Here is a 20,676-nt window from a genome sequence, read left to right as displayed (position 1 = left end):
TGGACATCTTGACTTGAAATGTTCCATCTGCACTATACCTGCAGTTTCAGTATTGTCTGTCACATCTATGCCAAGAATAGGTCAGGTAGAAAGGTACTTTATCCTGTCTACAGGGCAAGTAAGCTCTAAGAGACACTTTAAGCACAGTCCATACCCAGGCTTTCCATTTAGCCTAAAAGCTTTTCAGACCGTGAGGACATGCTGCACTACAGCAATGCAGATGAGCATCACTTGGACTGCAAGCCTGTGGAGTGCTCCACACAGCACTGCACATGCAGTCATTGGGAATCAAAAGCATTACAAAGCTTAAGGGCATTGACATTTGAGGCTGCTCAGTCTTACAGACAAGAGTTTTTGTAGGTGTATGTCTGATCTCATGACAGCTTTAATCTTTCAGTGATCACAGTTTAATTTGGTGTCTGCAAAACCTTCCATTATACGACCTGAGAGGCAGATTGTTGAGCTCCAGGCCTGCACATGTAGTAAGTATCAAACTATAACTTTGCCATCAAGGGATGCAACAAAATATAAGGTCACAAGGAAGTCTTTGGGATAGTGTCAGAGTGACACATGCCATAGTCCAAAATTTCTGGCTGTCCATAACGTCAGTGTGTATAACCTGAAGCATCAGGTCAATGCAATAAATAGTCAGGCTCTGGGGAAAGCCTTTTGTGCCCTACTTCTGTTGCCACTATCATAGGATTGCAAACACATGGCCAAAAGAAACAGCTTTTTAATTTAGTATATTTAGTATATCTTCAGAGTTTAAATTCAGATTTGCAGTTTGGTTGGTCTAGGAAAACAGCCATAGAAAAACATAACAGCATTGAGAGCTATACAGAGATTGCTTAGGTTTTTCCAGATACTTCCAGTTATCTAACTGATATTTCACTTCTACAAAGCTTCATGGGGCTTGGTTTTCTCTGAGCTGGTCCAAGCTGTTGGGACTCTGTGTTCTTTTAGCTACTCTGCAGGGTTTCAATGATTCCTGCTATGGGGACTCTCACGAGCACAGCCAACAGAGGCAGCTGCAGATGTAGAAGTTCTGCTTAGGGAGCTTCTGGGCCTTCTTAGGAGAAGATCCAGGATCGATGATAATGGCTGTGAAACCTCTGAGAGACTTAAGGGTGCCTGCTGCTGTCAGGTGAGGATGAGGTAAGAGGAGATAAAAGGGTGCACAGTGTCCACACCTAGTCCTAAGGTAAGCGCAACCTCTGGAGAAGTGAAAGGATGGAAGCTGGTAACTTCTAGCACCAAGAGGAAGGATCCTACACTCTCTGGGGGATTACAAGATAGGTCAATCAAAGGTGAAGAGGAGGCAGATATGCCTTCAAGCAAAAATCTGGTCCACCTCTGGCTCACAAGGAAGAGTTTGGTCAAAGGAAAGGAGATGCAATAGTGACAAAAAGGTGGTTCTGGAAATAGAGTAAATTGGAATAGGGAGTGATATCAGGTAAGGAACACAGGAGGGGGTCAACCTTCTGATGCCAGGACAAAGCTGTCTACAAAGAGTGAAGCTGACTTGTAAACTGAGATCTTGGCCCATCTTCTGGGGTGCTGGAGAGAGCTCTCCTAGAAAACCCACAGAGATTTCCATAATGTTTTTGTCTGAAAGTCTTGTTGTGGAGTGTGGTAAAGTGCAGCCATACGTAAGTGATGATAGCTTTAAAATTGTATGCAATAATTATTCAAAATTATGCAGCTAAATCAGTAATAGTGATATGCCTATTATTTAATTATATTATTAGGCAGTTACTTAGCAGTGTATTGCTAAATAGTAAATGCTTAATCATTATTTCAATATTATATATTTCAATCCTGCATTTTAGAGAGTGTGAGTTAGATCCATAAAGCAGCCGTGTCCAAAGGAGAACATATGTAAACCAGCAAAGATGTAAATATCAACTCTTACTTTGCAGTGTTGGACTTCAAGTACAAAATTACTCTCTGCCTTGTCAGATTGTTTGAATATTTAAACAAGAAATTAGTTTAATCAATGGCCATTGCAATCATTGCCTCACTTCAAGCTACATTTGTAAATGTAATTTAATTTCTTATTCCTGCATAACTTTTGTTTTGTTCTTGATTTCAACAAAGGAAACAATAATTGAAATACCCAGATCAAATGAAATACTACACTTTTCCCCTTAAAATACTAGGTTCTTAGGAATGCTGAAGACAGATAACTTTCTTAGGTCAAACTGTAAAAAAAACCACTGTTAAAGTATTGGCCAATTCAATAGGAATATGTATGTTTCCCAGGACAGCACATGAAGCTCTACAGTTAGTTTGAGGATAATACATATAATTCTGGTGTAATAAAACTATTTTATTACAGGACCCAGAGAGGTATGAAATCACTTCTTGCATTACACCAACTATTGATTAGTTGCATAGTTTGAAAATTTGGTGGGAAATGACTTGGCTGTGATCTATCTTGTTCCAGTCAGAGGAACTATGCATTTCTTTTATATAGCTGATAAATCAGGACTTTCTGAAAATTAGTATGTATATTGCTGAAAGTTTACAAGCTAGACATTCTAAACAATGATTTTATTTTGTACTGTAAAAAGTAGTGTAGAGATTCTAAGGAAGGATCAACAAAAGAGATCAGAAAGAAAGAGGCAAAGTGGCAAGGCTTGAGTGGTAGGGAGGCAGATCACAGCAGTAGAGAAAAAAAGGACTGTGAAAACTTTGCTTAATATGCATTTTTTTCTGTTTTCTTGACTACTTCATTTGCCAGGACTTTTGAATTTGATTAAAAGGCTTTCAGAGAATTTGCCATAATAAAATGCTTCTAATGAAATCATTGTATATGAAACTAATGGAAATTATTATACCAATTACTGTCTTTCTCACTCTGCTTTATTTTCTTGTTAATAATGCCTGAAAGTTAGAGAAAAATGTTTCAAGCTGAGAGAAGTTTGGACAGAGGAAGGGAGGTAGAAGGACTTAAAATTTGACACTGAAACACACATGCAAATAGTTTGTTGTATTGAACAACACTTGGGAAAGAGGTTGTGATATACATGTGAAATGCATCAATATGTGTTTGTTAAAATGAAAGAACATCAGCATTATGAATTTACTGTAAAGTGAAGTGAGACTCTTGACTCCAGCTGATGGCACCAAATTCAATTACTGTGCACCAAGGAAACCTATTAGCTCTTGAAATCTGTCATCTCCTGCTGGCTAGTGTAATCTTATGAAGTAAGGGCTGCAACAATGCATCAGCAGAGAGGAAACAATCTTAGTTTCCTTGCAAAAAGGAAAATAACAAGACACATTCATGCATTTCATTCCAGTGGATGTGCATGTATGTACATCTACTCCAGCCATAGTCACATAAAACCAGAACTGGGATTTAAACTTCATGTTTATTCAAATAAATTATTTATCAGTGTAAAACCGCATTTTGCAGCACATATGTATTTTCAGTAATACAATCATAGTATTCATGTAAGTTATATCATCACAATATATGTTGACTTTTATCCCAGAATGAACATTTTTTAGGCCTGAATGATATCAAATGATAGGTAAAAAGTCTTAAGAAACAGAAATATATGTAGCCAAAAGTGTCAAAAAATTTATAAGGTGTTCAGATACAGTGTTTGATTAAAGCATTCCTTGTATAACTGGGGGCATAAAGTGTATAAAAATTGACATCCTTGTCTATCAGGAAAGAAATCAATATTACATGAACAAATAATGGTGATACAGAGCTCATAAAAAGCTTGGAAAGGCATTCTGTGAGATTTTTTTTTTCCTCCAGATTTGACAAATAGTATTTTTTAAAAAGCAATATTTAAAACAAAATCTTTAGGCAAATACATTGTTAAAATTGTAGCTGAGATTCCAAAACTGAAGAACCGTGCCCTTAGTTCCTGTCAGTGTTTCTGACAGGAACTTTATCCCATTTGCTCATGCAAATTATAACTTGATTCCCCGCTGTACTCTGTGTTGCCTTCCACTGTCAAGCTGCTGAAGGGAGAGGGCACAAAAAAGCCCCCACTTCAAGCACTTGACCCTCTCTTGACAAAATGAGGCTTTAACTCTGTGCCTTACTGGGTGCCTGTGACATTTCTGAAGTGAAGAGGGACTGAAACAACAAAAATAAAATTTGACAGATGGTCTAGAGTTCAACTTTTTCATCAAGAAAGACTGGTCCAGCCATCTGAGCACTAATAGGGGGCCAGTTCAGGTAAATGCCATACAGTACCACAGTTACTGTGTAATCTTTGAGCTGCTCAGAAACTCCATCTCCTGTTATGAGATTTAGGTCTGTCCAGGAAAACTGAAGTGCCTGAGTATCACTGAGGGCCTGGGAAATGGCACAGAATCTATGTCTACTTCAAAGATCAGAGTGCTTCTTCCATTAGCTGCTGGCATGACTACTGTGTTCACACAACCTTCACAAGTCTCCCTTACCCCTGTAGTAGGCAATCAAAGCATCCCTCTGAGAAAGGTCTATGTTGACCTGAGCTGTAATGAAATATTAAAATGCTATCACTAAAATGCCAGGTAGGACAATTAAGGACATGTGAACTATAGTTTTGTATCCATCTTCGGTAAAGAACTTCACCCCTGAGGTCCCTCCACGTCTGGAGTCCTCCCACAGCAAGGGGTGGCAACTTGCTATCCAGCTGTTCCCTGATTAGACAATGTGGATAGCTGATGAATGCTTTTGCACGTTGTGAAGATATTCTAAAATCTTAGTAAAAGGTTAGGTACTCATCCACTGTGATAATGTGGACCTGGCAAGAACTGACTGTAGAAATCCATGTAAGCAGGTGGATTAGATGCCAAGTGTTGAGATCTCACTGAAGGGAATAACTTTTGCTGTATGAGCTAATGGCTATATCTTTTGCTGGCCTATCCTTACAAAATAGACTGTATGAAAGAGGTCCAAGAGAGATGCAATGTGCTGTATGCACCCTTTTGCAACTCACCCTAAGATACTAGCTTTGGCAATTATTGCAATTTTGTTGTATCGCAATGACTGGTGGTCTTCAGCACAAGATTGAAAAATGCCATTACTCAAAACCTGACTGGACATGGTCATGGGCAACTGTATAACTGCTGAAATAAAATGATTGCATGGAGATCTTAGCTTCTCTGAAAAAATGTCATGGTTCTCCATGTGTTTGCAAGGAAATGTTTGAAAATAACAAATGAGTTCAAGATCAAAGAGAAAAGAAATATGCACATTTTAAAATTGCACAATATTTACCCAGTCTTCAGATTTTAGGGGACGTGACTCAGTAGTTTTGAACATTTAGGAAGTGCCACTGATAACTAAGATTAATTTGTGTCAGTCAGTGGGTCACCCTTAAATCTGATCTCTGCACTATAGATAAACCACCAAAATGTTTCACTTTTTGAAAAGGAGTCTTTGCCTGCCCAGTTGATTTTGCTTTCATCTGGCTTATTTTTGTTGAAAATAAACAAAGCCTGCTGCAGAAAAATGAGAAACTCTCCCTCAAAGTGTAAGATACAGAAAGATTTGTGAGGGTAAATCTTACAAATTACTTGTCCTGGAATTGAACTCCCAGTGAAAGGAGATTTTTGGATCCAATAAATGCCTTTGGAGACCACAGTAAAGGCATTCTAGTGACAGAGCATGTCCATGAAAATTCACTGCAGTATCAGACATCTCAGGTGCCTATTTCATCACGAGTCATTATGCTGCTCAGTGTTCCAGGGACAGTTCTGGACAATGAAATAGCTTTTGCATTTAAAGAGGTGACATTTAGTCACCAGGCATTTAACTGCCAGGCATAAAGGCCACTGCCTGTGAACAGGGTTTGTTTGAGGTGTGTGTGGTTAACTGGAGACTAAGGGTAAACTTTAAAATTAAATGTGCTGCAGCTCAGTCAATATCTTGAGCTCAACATTATTGATGGGGGTGGGGGGGGGGAGGGGTGGGTAAGGAGGCAGTTTGAGTTCCTGCTAAGCTTACTTAGAATTAGGACTGCCACAAAACCTCATAAAAATTTGGTTTGAAATTGTGTGCCTTTGAGAATACTTACTTAAAATATAAAAACCCAGTAAAATGAGAGTGTGCATTTGAATTTGTCTCTGATGAATACACATGAAAAAAGAAATAGTCATTTTTATATGTATGTTCTGCTGAAGGCTGAATGATTTGGGAACTGATATAATTCAGCTCCATGGAGCAAAGAAATAAGAAATAGCAAGTTAACAGAGTAAAACTAATAAACCAAAACAATTCAATACAAAACAAAAAGCCTCTCCAAAAGGTATTCTAACCAGAAAGCCATTTATAAATGAAGGAATATGACAGTCACAGAAAGAATCTCATAACTAAATGGTGGAATAGCAATGTGATCAGAATAATGCTGTGGGGCTGGCTGCATTGAAAAACTTGTACAGGCAGGCTCAGGATACAGTTCTCAGACAAACCTTCAGGAAACAGCATTGAATGCTGTCACTGGCTCTCAGCAGTGACAAATTAAGGTAGAGCTAGAAATACAATGATTCAGAGAGAGAAAAATGATTTGTTTTGCTTTGAAACAGCTTTAAGATATGTCTGAAAAAAAAGAGAGATTTAGCATACATACCTTTTTGGCAAGTCAGTAATTTTTTTATGAAGATTTGACCAGGATGCCTATAGAGAAAACAAGAACCTTGTATTTAGTGGAGGAAAAATAATTACATTTTTTTTTCAGTTTCTTTGCCACTTTTTTCACCTATTGGGTCCTCTTTCGGGTTGCAAGTGTAAGAAATCAGACTGATGCTGCACCAGAAACTTCTGAGATTTTAAGACCCAGAGACCATTCTGACACTGAGAATTCCTATGGAGATACACTGTCTTCCTCTTCAATTTGCAGTCTGGTTAATGAGCCTGTAAATTGAATTAACTCAGCCAGAGTGCTCAAAATCCAAGCTGCAATGAAAAGAAAACGAGAGTGGAGTATGGTGGCTATACTTGGTGAGACTGAAATAATAATAGTAGTAGTAACAATAATAATAATAACAACTACAAAAGACTATATGACTGAAGAGATATGATTCATTATATTGTACAAATCAATCCATTAAACAGTGTTTAAATATCAGAGTGCTGGGTACTCAGTCAGTGCATCAGTGTTTCCTGCTTCTAAAGAGCAGTCTCTAAAGAGATTAAGAGTAGCTAAGGGGGAAAGCTTCATATTTTAAGTTTTTCCCCAGTGCTATGGTATGTGCATATCATTTTGGACAATGTTTGTCATCTCTTTTTTTAAATAGCAAATGAATGGCCCAGGGAAGTGTCTGAAAATTGGAATCATAAATAACTAGATTTATGACAGCAACAGTGCACTCAAGTGTAGGGGAAAAGCTGCCTCTCATTGCATCATTTGTTCCCAACGGTTTTGAAACAATCAGTGCCAGAAGAAAAAAAACTTAATCTGTCCTTCCAAGCTTTTCCTTCCTCTAGATCAAAAAATACCTGTTTCTCTGCTGGCAGACAGAAAAGGGCCTCTCTCCCCCACTGCAGTGCCTCTGCAGCCCCCTGCCCCTGCCTGGGGCTGCTGTGTGCCAGCGTCACCCAGAGCCTGGCTCTGACAGAACCTGACATCCCTGTGCCAGTGGGTGAATCACTGCCCAGGCTGCTCATTTGCACTGACTAGGCTCTGAATTTCTGTTGGTGTAAGGCAGTGATTTCACCCAGCTTCAGAGTGGTTTCATCAGTCAGTTCAAACAAGCATTTGCTGACATTGTTTCCCTGCTCACAGTAAGGGTTTCTCTGATTCAGACTGAGTGAGGTGATTCCCCATTTTTTTGCTGAGAAAACAGAGCCTAAGTGACTTAATGATTCATCCCTCTTGCAATTACCTCAGCCACTGAACAGACCAATATCCTCTATCTGGTCTTCCTCTGTTTGCCTCTAGACTCAGTTACACTTCACTTTCAGGTGGAAAAGTCAAACCAGTCTCACCTTTTCTGTGTCCATAGATGGTTCTCCTGCCTCCAGATGTCATAATGATTTACCTTTGGGACTTCATGGCTATTAAAATCTCCCCAGAGGCACATAAGAGAAGGCTGCTATGTTTCTGATATCCTGAAGGCTGTATAAAATACCAACTAGGATTGAATATATTTGTATATACAGAAATATTTCTGTCACAAAAATTGATATCCACCTTAAATTAAGAACAGCATAGCAATTCAGGGATTGGATGACATTTCTTATCAGCTGATGGTTCTATGGGGAATCATGCTGTATGCAAATCATCTTTATATAGGAGTCAGTGTGATGTCATGTTCAACAACAGCATTTGGAAAAACCCAACTTCACAAAATTTTTTCTTGTCTTAGCTGAAAAAACTGAAGACATGTAGAACAAATATATAGAGATTTACCAAGTTTTGAATGAAAAAAACCTGCAGCAAGAACACTAGAGGTGACATCAGCTAGTAACAATAGAAATAAATGAAAGTCCTTTTATCTTATTTTCATCACTTTTATTTTTGGGTATGAAATAAGACTTAAACTACATTATTATATATTATTATGGCTAGAATATCTGCTGTCTACTATCACAATAATGATGTGGTCTTCTGGGGAGAAGAAAATGATAAGAAGAAAGCACTGAATATATTTTTTTCTCCCATGAAACCCATAAATGACTAGTAGTCTGGTTTTTGGCTCAAAAACAAATGTCAGAAGTAGTACATAGTGGAATGCTTGAGGGAGGCTTGCAAGATACGTGCTTCAAGTCAGATTGAGGGCCATGGTAGATATTTGCATGCTCAGCAGCAGAATTTTCCATCTTGTTAAGAACCAGTTATTTAAATTATTAGAGGGATGTCTCTGCCCAAATTAAGGTGCAAATGAGACCATATACCAAAGTCAATATTATGGATTTTAATTTAACAGTAAATGTGAGGTAGAGAGGGAGAAGGAGAAAGAAACAGGATCCTGTCCTGTTTGTCCCCTTCTTCTGGTCTTAGTGGCGAGTTATCTCAGTATTGTCAAAATGCTGGTCTCTGTCTTGATGGGGTGGGGGAAGCTGAAGAAACACAGAGTCCTCTGTGTTTATATTCACTCGGGTTCAGGTGGGAATGACCAGGTACATCCCCTGAGGTGGGGAGTTTCACACTGGATGTTACTTTGGATCACGGGAGGCTTCAGGAGCCTTTGGTGATTTAGGACACCTTCTAAAACATTACAGCCACCTCTCCCATCAGTGAAACTAAGTCAGTTGTTGCCCATTTTGGCACATCAGCAGGGATGAATACTTTGGGCTATGCATGAATGTCCTTGCACTTTCCTGAAGGGGAGTTTTCACACAGTATGGGTGTATGTATGCATATATGTTTGTATGTATGTATGTATATATGTATGTATGTATGTATGTATGTATGTATCTATCTATCTATCTATCTATCTATCTATCTATCTATCTATCTATCTATGATCTATCTATCTATGTGAGTTTTCAGCCATTATGTAAAGGAGGACATTGGCATGATGAAAAGCACTATCCCACCTCATAGGCTTTGCCTCTTGCCAGATTTTCCCTTACCCTGTTCAAAATCAGCTGCAGCCTCCAGCCAAGGTGTGCACTCCCTCTGCATCTGAGTTGTTAAATGGTTGATTGTTTGAGTCATTAAACATTAACAGTCCAGCCTCCAAGTCTGAAAGCAGTAACTACCACAAAAGAATAAATCTGACCCAAAAAAGGGCTGTTTACATGTTGTTTGCATTGATTCCCTCAACATGAGAGCCCCAAAATAACTTTGCCCATCCAAAAAATCTGGATATAAACCAATCCAAAACATTTCTATAACCTAAGAATAAAATTTAATAAAACATAAGCCTAATCACAGTATTTATAAGTCCTTTTAATTTCTCTATAAGTAATATAACTCGGTTTCTCTAATTAAATTAAAACTGTATAATTAAACTTTTCCTGCATCCAAGGAATATTTGAGACATATAGTTAAATAAGCCTACTGAATAATGAAGTTTAGAGCTCAGCAATACGACTCAGAAGCTGTTTAACAGAACAAAACAATGTGTGTGGGGAAGATTACCACCTTCAAAATTTAACAGTGCAGCATTCAATGATCTACTTGGACTTTGTCCAAAATGCTGAAAGAAACATGTAGGCCTAACATACCTATCTTATAAAAAGAGCTATAAGGATTTTGTGCCTGATATGTGCTATATTTATGAGATGTATTGATATGTGATATATTTATGAGTCACAAGATGACAGAAGTTTGACAGAATTTGAAATTTTATTTAGATGACACTACTCAGACAAGCTATCCGTAAACATGGCAAACCTGGAAAGTGTACTTGTGGTACTTAATAAATGGTTATGAATCACATGAGAAAGAGCAGCACTAAACTGAATTTCACTAGACTGTTAGTTCTTTTCAATGTAACAGAATGCCAGGTCCTTTTATTCCTTATACTTGTCTTACTTATATTTTTCAACCAGCCAAACGCAGAAAGATGGCCTCTATCTCTGGCGGGAGCTAGCAGAAGTAGATGTATGAGGAAATTCAGGACAGGGTTAAGGAATCTCTGCTACTGCTGCTGCAACTGATTCATGTGGAGCTCTGAGAATGGAAATGTCTCTCTGAAACTTTTATGCTGACTTTTTCCATGTTTGTTTGCTTTATTTGAAGAAGGATTAATTGCAATACTTGAAAACAAACCTTGAAAACTGTCATTAGTCATTTTTCTTTACAAGCAAAGAGAGTATCTCTGTTTAAAGTTCCTGACTGTTCCTTAGTCATTGAAACAATGATAAATGCATTATGGATACAGGAGGGGATATTCTTTCCAGTGAATCAGGGCTTCCTGTAGTATGTTCTTCTTCCAAAGCTTTGGTATTTGGATTGGGACATGTGATGGAGAAGTGGTATCAGATTTTAGGTCAGATTTCAAGCAAAAAATATGGGAAGATATTTTCACATTTAGGAAATTTAAGCAGAACTTACAAGGACTGTGTACAAATATTTTGCTCTGCTATTGTCTTCTAACCTCATTTTTTTTATTTCTCAACACAGCCTTACCTATAGTTTCCAGTGTAGATGACAGTGAATCCAAGCTCAGCAGGGATCAAGCAGAGCCATTGGAACCATCAGACAGAAAACAACATTTTTTTTTCAGTGGTTGCTCCACAGTCCAGCAAACCTTTAGCTGACCCTCAGATATGTTCTGTGCTGGATTCTGGCATCCAGATCTCCTTCCCTGGGACTTGCTTGTCACTAAGGAGGTGGATTGGTGGAGAGATTCACTCTCTGTACTTAATCCTACCCCCAAGTAGGATGTCTTGTTTGCATATGTGGCCCCAGAAACTGGTGGTGTTACTTGGGTGGGTGGAACTAAATGTCTGTTTTAATATCTTGCCCATGCATCACGTGAAGGAGCAGTCTAGCTGAGTCTAGCTTATGACATGCATTTTTTGTTCTCTGCTGAATTGAAGTTTTTTCTCCCAGATGCTTCTTATCTACACAACAATTTTTTTCACAGCAAAGTTTTTCTTTCCTCTACAAATTGCTGCTCTAATGGAAATATTTTTCTGTTATTATTTTTTTCCTGTTCAAATAGAACACAGGAGAAATGTCACCATGATATTTTATGAAAAATCCTTTGCTAGGATTTTTCCCTCCTGAGGACCAGAGGAGCCTCAGGAAAGAGATATAAACAGTAACTATCTGCTGCTGTGGAGTGCAACAGGTGCATCTGTGATTGGTGCATGTTGGTTGCTTCTGATTAAGAGCCAATCACAGATGCAGCTGCATCGGACTCTGAGAGTCACAACCTCTTTGTTATCACATTCCATTCTTGTTCTTTCTAGCCTTCTGATGGATCCTTTTCTCTCTATTCTTTTAGTATAGTTTTAATGTATCATTTTAATATAATATATATCATAATATAGTAAACCAGCCTTTTGAAACATGGAGTCCAGATTCTCGTCTCTCCACATGTCTTGGGAGCCCCCCACAAAGCTTCCACCACAGAGAAATAACAGAGCTCTTAATGGAGATCAGCATAGGAATTCAGTTCTAATCTAGACTGTAAAATTTGTGTCCACCAAAAACTTTGGCATCTAGCTGTAGGCTAGAGCTTCTGGAGAAACAGCTAACATTTACACATCTCTTATGGTGACCACTTACATGACTAGAAAAAGAAAGAGCTACAAACAATGAATTTTTATACCAGTTAGGTAAGGGAAGTAATAAAAAATGGTGCTTGTTATCAGCTATCTGACATCGATCAAAATTTCCAGCCACTATTCTTACTACTATTGTCAGTAGGCTATAAGTGTTTTCCAGACCCTCCAGACCCACCTCTTCTTTACCTTGCATGACTTAGATAAAATATAACATATTTAAGAGTTGACCTTTTACTTTGTCCAGAGTAAATAAGCAAATTAAATCTGGAAGTATCACGTAATGACAGAATCTTTTAACGCACTGCTGCTTCTGTGTTTAGCTCAGCAGCTTGACTTCTATGAAAACTTACTGTGGGAAAAATAGAAATGAATGTACTGTTCAAATGGCTGTGAATTTCAACTTCAGGATACCAATTGATTGCATTTCCAAATGCAATGTAGAGCATTCATCTCTAAAGATTTTGGAAATTGGCGCTTTCTGCTCACCCTAGCTAAAAGGATAGCAGAAAGTTTCCCTGTGTCTCTTAAGTCCTTGTGCACTTGTGTGCATGGCCTAGACACAGGTCTTGATTTCCTCATTCATTTAATTCCTTCATTATACAAATTGAACAAAAATTGCACCCTATTCACTAACGCAAGCAGAAATAAAGGCACAAAACCCTTGACATTCTGTCTAACAATTGTTAAACAGAATTTAAATGAAATCTACAAATAAAATTAAATGAGAGTGTAAAGCACTTACCACATGAATAATTAGGCATTACAATATCAACAATATGTTTGGTTTGTTCTTGTCTGTATTATTTCCGTTTAGCAGCTGCTCCACCTGACAAACAATTGCCAGATGCAAGAGTTCCCTGATGGGGACCTGAATGTGCTCTGACTGTCCTCATGAACTTTACTACAATCAAAAAGTGATTCTGGACCTGCAGAAAAGTAGATAGATGTTTTGCTGGCTTAGCAAATAGGAATATTCCTTCTCTGAACAAGTGGGAAATGCACTAAATCTGTCTCAGATAGAAACAGTTTAGTTAGCATTTACAGTTCAAATTATCTGCTTTTGTAATCTCTAAGGCATAAGGCATGTTGTTCACAAACTTTAATTACTTGTAGCAAAATTAACAAACTCAGCTTACCATACATGCTTTTACAAACTAAAACACCTGCTCCCCACCAACAGGAGGGAAATCCAGGTCTTTTGAATATCTGTGTCCTGATGTTTACTATGCTAATTTTCTATTAAGAATTAGAGACTACAGAATATGATTCTGATTACTGCCAGTGAAATAAAATTGGAGACAGTTGCAAACAGTCCTTTGTAGAGTGAAAAAAAATTAGCGCCACAAGACATGTCACTGTGAATTCATACCATCTGTCTAATGATGAATGACACCAGTGTGGTTGGTATCAAGTCAGCCTACAGATTGGTTACATATACTTAGTAACCTGCAAATACATCACACAGAATGGCCCTGCACACACTGTGCATCAAAACACAGTATATAATGCTTTGTCACAGGGTAAACTGGTCTATTAGAATGGTCACATGGTCAGAAATGAAGCAGGCAGTTGCTGATTTCAGCCCATTTTATTCTTTTTTTTTTTGACATATTCTCTCCTGAAGTCTCATTTCCTGATTCAGGTTCCATTTTGCTGCTATTTGAATGCCAGAAATTCTATTATTTTTTTATACCTTTTAGTCTCTGATCTATGGGAATGTCACAAGGTAGATTTTTTATAGTCATTTCAAACAGCACACTCTACGCTTCTTCAGCAAAGTGCAAACAATCTTTGCTTCTTAATACATGTCTAGATACTCGTTGGAACATTTTGCTACAGTTTAATGTTATTGATTTGTGGTTGTTCCAGAGTTGAAGCTGGTAGTGCTCCAAACTTAGTGAAATGGAACACCTAGGGGAGATTCTTTACTTGTGCAAGCTGTAGAAATTGAACTATGTATATGTATGATGAACTCTGACAGCAAGATTTACTGATATATTAAATAAAATAAGAAAATACATCAGAATTATAAATGAGATTGCAGTTTCATTCTATACTTTTCTGTTTTTTTTTTTTTTTTTTTTTTTCTTTTTCCTTCCTGGTACATCTATAACGATCTCACTTGGCATAATGTGATTGCTACTTTAGCTTAATTTTTCATTATAGAAGTATTAAAGGCTTTGCCTCCCTTGACCTAATATGAGTGATTTAAAAGGTAAATATTGAGACTAAGTTTATTATCTAGACTTCCCTACTTTGTCATGGATGAAAGATGCAATGAGTTGCTTCTGCAGGTACTTTCTTTCATGGAGCATGAATTCTCAGATGTCAGTCTCAGACTAGATGTTGTCTTTCAGTTTGCCAAGTACAGCATCTGTCCCCTGGCCTTCATCTAGTACTGGTATCTTAGTTCCATGTCAAGCAGAAGCAGTAGAAGTCAACAACTAGCAGAAGCATCATCTTCTTTGTTTCTTTCAACTTAGTGGTATATTAAACATGATAAATCTGTGGATTTTATTGACAGTCATCACAGTATCAGGGTAATGTGTTGGTCCAGTTTCTTCTGAAACGAAACAGTCACATAAAAAGGAATGGATGAAATAACTTATTTACAAGTGTTTGCTCTTTTTTTTACAGAGTGTTTCTCTATTCAGGCGAGATCTCTCTGGACACTTTATTTCCTGTGTGCTTTGACTTTATGGTTGTTGGAACCCCTGTCCTCAAATTAATCAGTGGCAGAACATTAGAACCAAACTAAGCAGAAACAAAATCTAGCAATAGCCAAATGATTCAGGAAGAGTAATAATTATGGACAAGAAATATCTCCCTACTGCAAAACCCCAGAGTTTTAAACAGATACTGCTCATTAAATGAGATAAGCCTTTGAATGAACAGAAATATGTGTAGGAAAGCTAAAAATGATAAACAGACATAAAAGAGTTGGCAGAGTGCAGCATCAAATTGTGCAAATGGAGTGAGTTTAGGCATTTAATACAGTTTTAGTCTACAGGAGGAACAGGGATGCTTAGTCAAGTTTTATCTTTTCTGTTGTTGCTGAGAACATACACCCAGGCAGATGGTACAAATATGTGCATCTCAGGGTTTTGAACTCTCAAATATCTTATGTCACATACACAACCTGTTTAGAGCCTTAATCTGTTTACTGCTAGATATGTGCACTTAGCCCCAAAGTCACAAATTTGCTCACAGAAGGTCCACAGCTGGAACACCAGGATGAAATCTTACACATGTAAATGCTTCTGTCAAGAGGTACACTCCATTTTGCTTAATTTTCTTTTTTTTCAGAGAAAATTGTGCATACAGTTTCTTATCTGTCATAGCCAGACATAAAAATATTTCCCAGTGGATAATGGAATTGCCATGAAACTAAACAATGAGCTAATTTCCTACCAACAGAGTACAAGATGCAAACAGTATTTGCAGTGTTTTTAAAATGTGGTACTGATTAATTCTGCATTTATTCAATGCTACATTAACTTTCTAAGTCACTCAGGTAGCATCAAGTTATTTGTGTTCCAGACAATACAAGTTTACTCATTGCCTGCAACAGCAGTAAAATGGTTTCTGTTAAAGGATATATAGTGCCAACTGGAGAAGATAAAAATATTACAAAATTTTTGTGCGAAATATGTGTGTTATAGAGGCTCAGATTTTTAAAATGTGTGGCAATTAATTGAAAGACAGTTGGTTTGTATTGTTTAAATAAAAATGAATATGAACAAAGTTAATTACTGCAAGAGTAGTTTCCAAGCCACTCAGATAATCATGGAAATACTATGATACAGTTAACTTCAGCATAGGTACCAGGCTAAGTAATTTCTCCAAGCATCTTGCAGCCCTATTTGGATAATTCCACAAAAGATACTTTGAACTATTTATTCTTCTACAGAATGTTCCTTGTTCTGAGTCATATTTTAGTAATAATGAAATGTATTTCTTGTCAAAACTCCTGTGGGCAAGTGGCTATGACACAATCAGTGTGATTCAGCATCCTCCTCCTCAAATGAATTTCACAAATATTCTTATAACTGTATTCAATATTAGTACAGACTTTGATACTAGGTGTTTCTCTTTGAAAGATAAGTAACAATGTATTTTAACTCTTGTAACATATTATTTTTACCTATTTTTTCTGCATTAGTTATAGTAGTTAATAATACAGTGAATCATCTTATGTAGAAAGAAGTGTTGCAAACACGAGTGCTATGAAATGCCACTAATCATTGTGTTTCCATTTTGTGGATGGGAAATAAGTAATTTTAGATTTCAGACTTGAAAAATCGTGATTTTATTTGGGCTGAAGAGCAGTATTTTCATGCCTCTTATTCTAAATAAAGTCAAAATAACCTCCACATAATTGTTGAAAGATCTGAACCTGCATTTTTAAAATCTTGACCAGATGCTTGGAGCTCTGCAGCTGCTTGTGAGTGCAGGCATTACCATTCTGGGTTGGCTGAGCATCCAGGGACTCATTTCATGCCTACACCTCTTGCGGGGTCACAGCCTTCAGGAAGCAATTCAGTATTCATGAGTCTAGAGAGAAAATGAAGCTGTAGAGAGTGTCCAGGGAACGTTTGTCAGGAAAGTGAGAAGGGGACTGAGGTCTCAGTGCTGCATTTTTCTTTAAATGAAGAAAACACAGAAATAGCACTATAAGTAGGAATCATCATGCAAATTCAGAAGCAGCTTGGGGGTTTAAGGTGCTACTACATGATATTGAGTAGAAATAGCTAGAAATCTCAAGTGTGGGTTGGTTATTTTTACATCTAGAGCTGGGTGCTGAACACTGTGGCAACCACTACTTGTGATTTGCTAGGATAGGGCAATGTGATTCCCTGTGGATGAATCCATGTTACCCTACTTCTTATCGTTGATCCCTGTTGCCTCAATTAATTAGCTTTCTCCTACTCCTTGTTCAGATTCCCTTGCCCAGTCCCTGACAAAGCAGAACATACGCTGTGGTTGCTGTGTGGTGCTAGCTACGACTCAGTTTTATTTAATAACATTGTGCTATTAAATAAATGTGCAACAAATTCTGACTAATTGCTTCTCCACTGCTCTGCCAGTCTGTGAAAAGGTCAGCACTGAAAACCATCAAGTGGCAGCTCCCTGCCAAATCTCTGTAAGGTTGTGTAAAAAAGCAGACTTTGACAAATGAAGTTTGACTGGTAGGGAAGTCAAGTGTTTTGATGAAAGAAATGTTGATTTAGGTGCTGAATTTTTTTCATTTTTCTTCCAGGTGCAATGAACATAAACAGTTTTGACTTCGTATATCCTGTGAAAAAGTCTTCCTCTTTGTGCTTTTTAGCAAATAAACCTGCTTTCATATAAACTTGTGTAATTGCTGTTATTTGGTGTATTACAGAATCACAGAATCAGAGAATGTTATGAATTGAAAGGGACTTATAAGGATCATCAGAGTCCAACTCCTGCCCCTGTGCAGGACAGCCCAAAGGTCACATCTTGGGCCTGAGAGCATTGTCCAAATGCTTTCTGTACCCTTCCCTTCCCTTCCCTTCCCTTCCCTTCCCTTCCCTTCCCTTCCCTTCCCTTCCCTTCCCTTCCCTTCCCTTCCCTTCCCTTCCCTTCCCTTCCCTTCCCTTCCCTTCCCTTCCCTTCCCTTCCCTTCCCTTCCCTTCCCTTCCCTTCCCTTCCCTTCCCTTCCCTTCCCTTCCCTTCCCTTCCCTTCCCTTCCCTTCCCTTCCCTTCCCTTCCCTTCCCTTCCCTTCCCTTCCCTTTTAATCAATGCATATAATTCCTCTCTTTCTTGCTTTCTTCCTTAGTGCTAAAAAGTACACAATGTCTTTTTAATATTTAATTAATGAGATCACTTTACAGGTTTTAGTTTAAAGGTAACCATAGCACAAATGCATCCATTATTAACTGCAGAACGGCAGTGGCTTCTTGGGAACCCTCTTTAGTTTAATATGAGAACCCCTGTCAGCAGAAAACAGCGCCGATATTGTTGTTAAGTGTGACAAACTGGCAAATGCGATGGGGACCACGCTGGAACAATGCAAACTGCTGCTGTCAATGGAAGAGGCGATGTTTAAGGGCGAGGTGAAGGCGGACAGCGAGAGGCTGCTGAGGAAGGTTCGGTTCCGCGTCGCGTCCTCGCACAGCGGGCGGGTGCTGAAGGAGGTGTACGCCGATGGCGAGGCCGCCGACTCGCTGGACTCCGAGTATGCCAGCAGCTCCGAGACTGACCAGACCAGCCGGCTGAGCGAGCTGGACGGGCAGCAGAATGGACACGGAGGGTCCGAGTGCGATGAGAATGATAACGAGCAGGACGACTTGCTCATCTTAGTCAGAGCCACCAAAGAGAAGGGGTTTGGTACAAAGCGAGTCAACATCCTCAGCAAAAATGGCACAGTCAGGGGAGTCAAGCACAAAGTCAGCGCTGGTCAAGCTCTGTTTGACAATTTGGCAAAAGTGTTTCAGGTAGGTGGTGCAGATCTGCTGGCTGTAAGCTCTCTCTCTGTCCCTTTTAACTACACACATTATTCTTCCCTTTGTTCAAACTCTCTCATCTAGGATTTCTCAATATTCTGTCTCATTCCCATTGCTATCCACTTGCACAAGAGGGGCTCATTAGTCCTTCTAGTATCAAACAGCTCCACACTCCATATTGGCTGTGAACTTTGCTTTTCAAAATTGACCTAATATTTGCAGAGTAGAAATATGTATGTTGTGCTTCCCATGTCTGGATGAGGAAAGAAATGTATCAGAGGATTTAACTGGGGCTTTGCTGGAGATCTATGCAGGTCTCCTGTACAGGGACGTGTCATGTTTCCACTCCTCTCATATTAATTCTAATGAGTTTACGATGTTATCTTCTGTCCCCTACATGTAAATATGTATACTTGCAAATTCCATTCTGTTTAATCTGCAAAGTAGGTCAAACTAGGTACAAGGTGGCAGCAATGATGATTTTCCCACATGAAAATTTCAGGGGAATGAAATCTTAGTCAGAGTTCTCTTTTATTAATGTCTGTTTTCTATCTATTTTGTAGAAGGAGCAGAATATCTGTATTTGAAACAGTCCATGCCACACTAATGCCTTAGTCAGAGAAACAGAGGCCTTCAGAAAAATCAAGATAAAACTTTTAAAATATTTATCTCATATATATAATTTATCTCTATATGCTATTCAAGCCTTTCAATCATTAATATTCACAACAGACAGAAACAAGTGTGCAACCAGACTGTTTCTGAAGTTCTTAAAATCCAGAATTATACTTTTCAATTAAATTATCTTGTTATGGTTTCAGGGCATTATTTTAAAACTTTTTGTGCAGTTTTAAATAATGGGGAATTTGATATTAGTAATGACTCTTTTTGCATTTTGAAATTACTTTGAAATGAGGTAATTTCATATTACATTAATAAATGTCAATAGATTAGCATTCTCTTGCTTCTGGATACTAATTTATTCTCTGTGTTGTACCTCAATTAACAGTCTTTTTGTCAATATGAATGTTCCTGTAGAAGTTGAAGTTTCAGAGAAGAATTTCATGTTCATTTCTGTTCTTTACATCACATCACATAGCACTCAGGTGATTTGCCTTCTTTCAAGCTGCTCATGGAAGAGTTTGTCTTTAATTCCTTATTATGATAAAATTTGCAACAAACTCGCTTTTTAAAGGTAGATTTGAATTAGTAAGTATTAACTGAGCCATGTTTGGGTTCTTCTCCAACTTCAATTCCATTGTTCCATGTTATTTCACTACACAGTACCCAATTTCACCCCACTAGCCTCATTCCTTCTAAAAGCTGTCTTGTACTAAATCAGTAACATAACACTAAGCTAAGAAATTGAATCAGCTAAATAAACAGACCCATTTGAAGACATATGCACCCTAATTAGTGTCCCTGCCTTATTGCTTTTTCTATACCCAGTTTTAGATTGGAAGTTCTTCAGGAAAGGCCCATGGACTGAGATCAATGTACTTTGATTGCAAAACTCGTATTCCTAGCAGAGTTAATGGTAGGACCAGTGCTATTTTCAAGAGGTGTTTTGCCAGAAGAAAGTATTATCTTGAAAGGAGGAATATCCCTCTTATAGCTTCAGAAAAGTACGTGTATCCAAGTCTGCCACAGAATTCCTTAATTAAAACCTTTAGTTTAAAAGGTGGTAAGGATTTTTTTATTGACAATATTTTACTGTGGAAGAAAGGGGAAAAATTAAATTATCAGATGAAAATAGTTTTTCATACAGCAGGTAATTGCAATGAAGAACTCTGCTACAGGCATTGTGAAGTCCAAAAGAAAAGGCAGGTTTTCAAACTGAATGAGGAAAATACATGTGGAACAGAGAAGCTTCTTCCTAGGCAGGTCTAGATGAGTGATGCCCAGAAAAAACAGTATATACTTACATTAAGACATATATACAACAATATAGAGAGGACAATTATTTGAGGTTTCTACACAAATTCAGATTTGCCCAGAGATAAAGCCCTAAGTCTAGTGAAAAAGAATGATGGTTTGTCATTTATGGTCTCATTTATGGTCAT

General features: G+C 38.0%; 1 protein-coding gene across 1 annotated transcript in view; it reads left to right on the top strand.

The window, feature by feature from the left end:
* Positions 1–18,208: 18,208 nt before the first annotated feature.
* Positions 18,209–20,676, top strand: part of GRXCR1 (glutaredoxin and cysteine rich domain containing 1) — a 38,895-nt gene continuing 36,427 nt past the window's right edge. The window contains exon 1 of the mRNA XM_064419333.1: positions 18,209–18,604. Coding sequence (XP_064275403.1) covers positions 18,209–18,604 — 396 coding nt within the window. The remainder of the gene's footprint in view (positions 18,605–20,676) is intronic.

This window comes from Passer domesticus, chromosome 4, assembly GCF_036417665.1.
Source record: "Passer domesticus isolate bPasDom1 chromosome 4, bPasDom1.hap1, whole genome shotgun sequence".
In the NCBI taxonomy this organism is placed as follows: domain Eukaryota; kingdom Metazoa; phylum Chordata; class Aves; order Passeriformes; family Passeridae; genus Passer; species Passer domesticus.
This window is presented reverse-complemented; position numbering and strand designations above follow the sequence as displayed.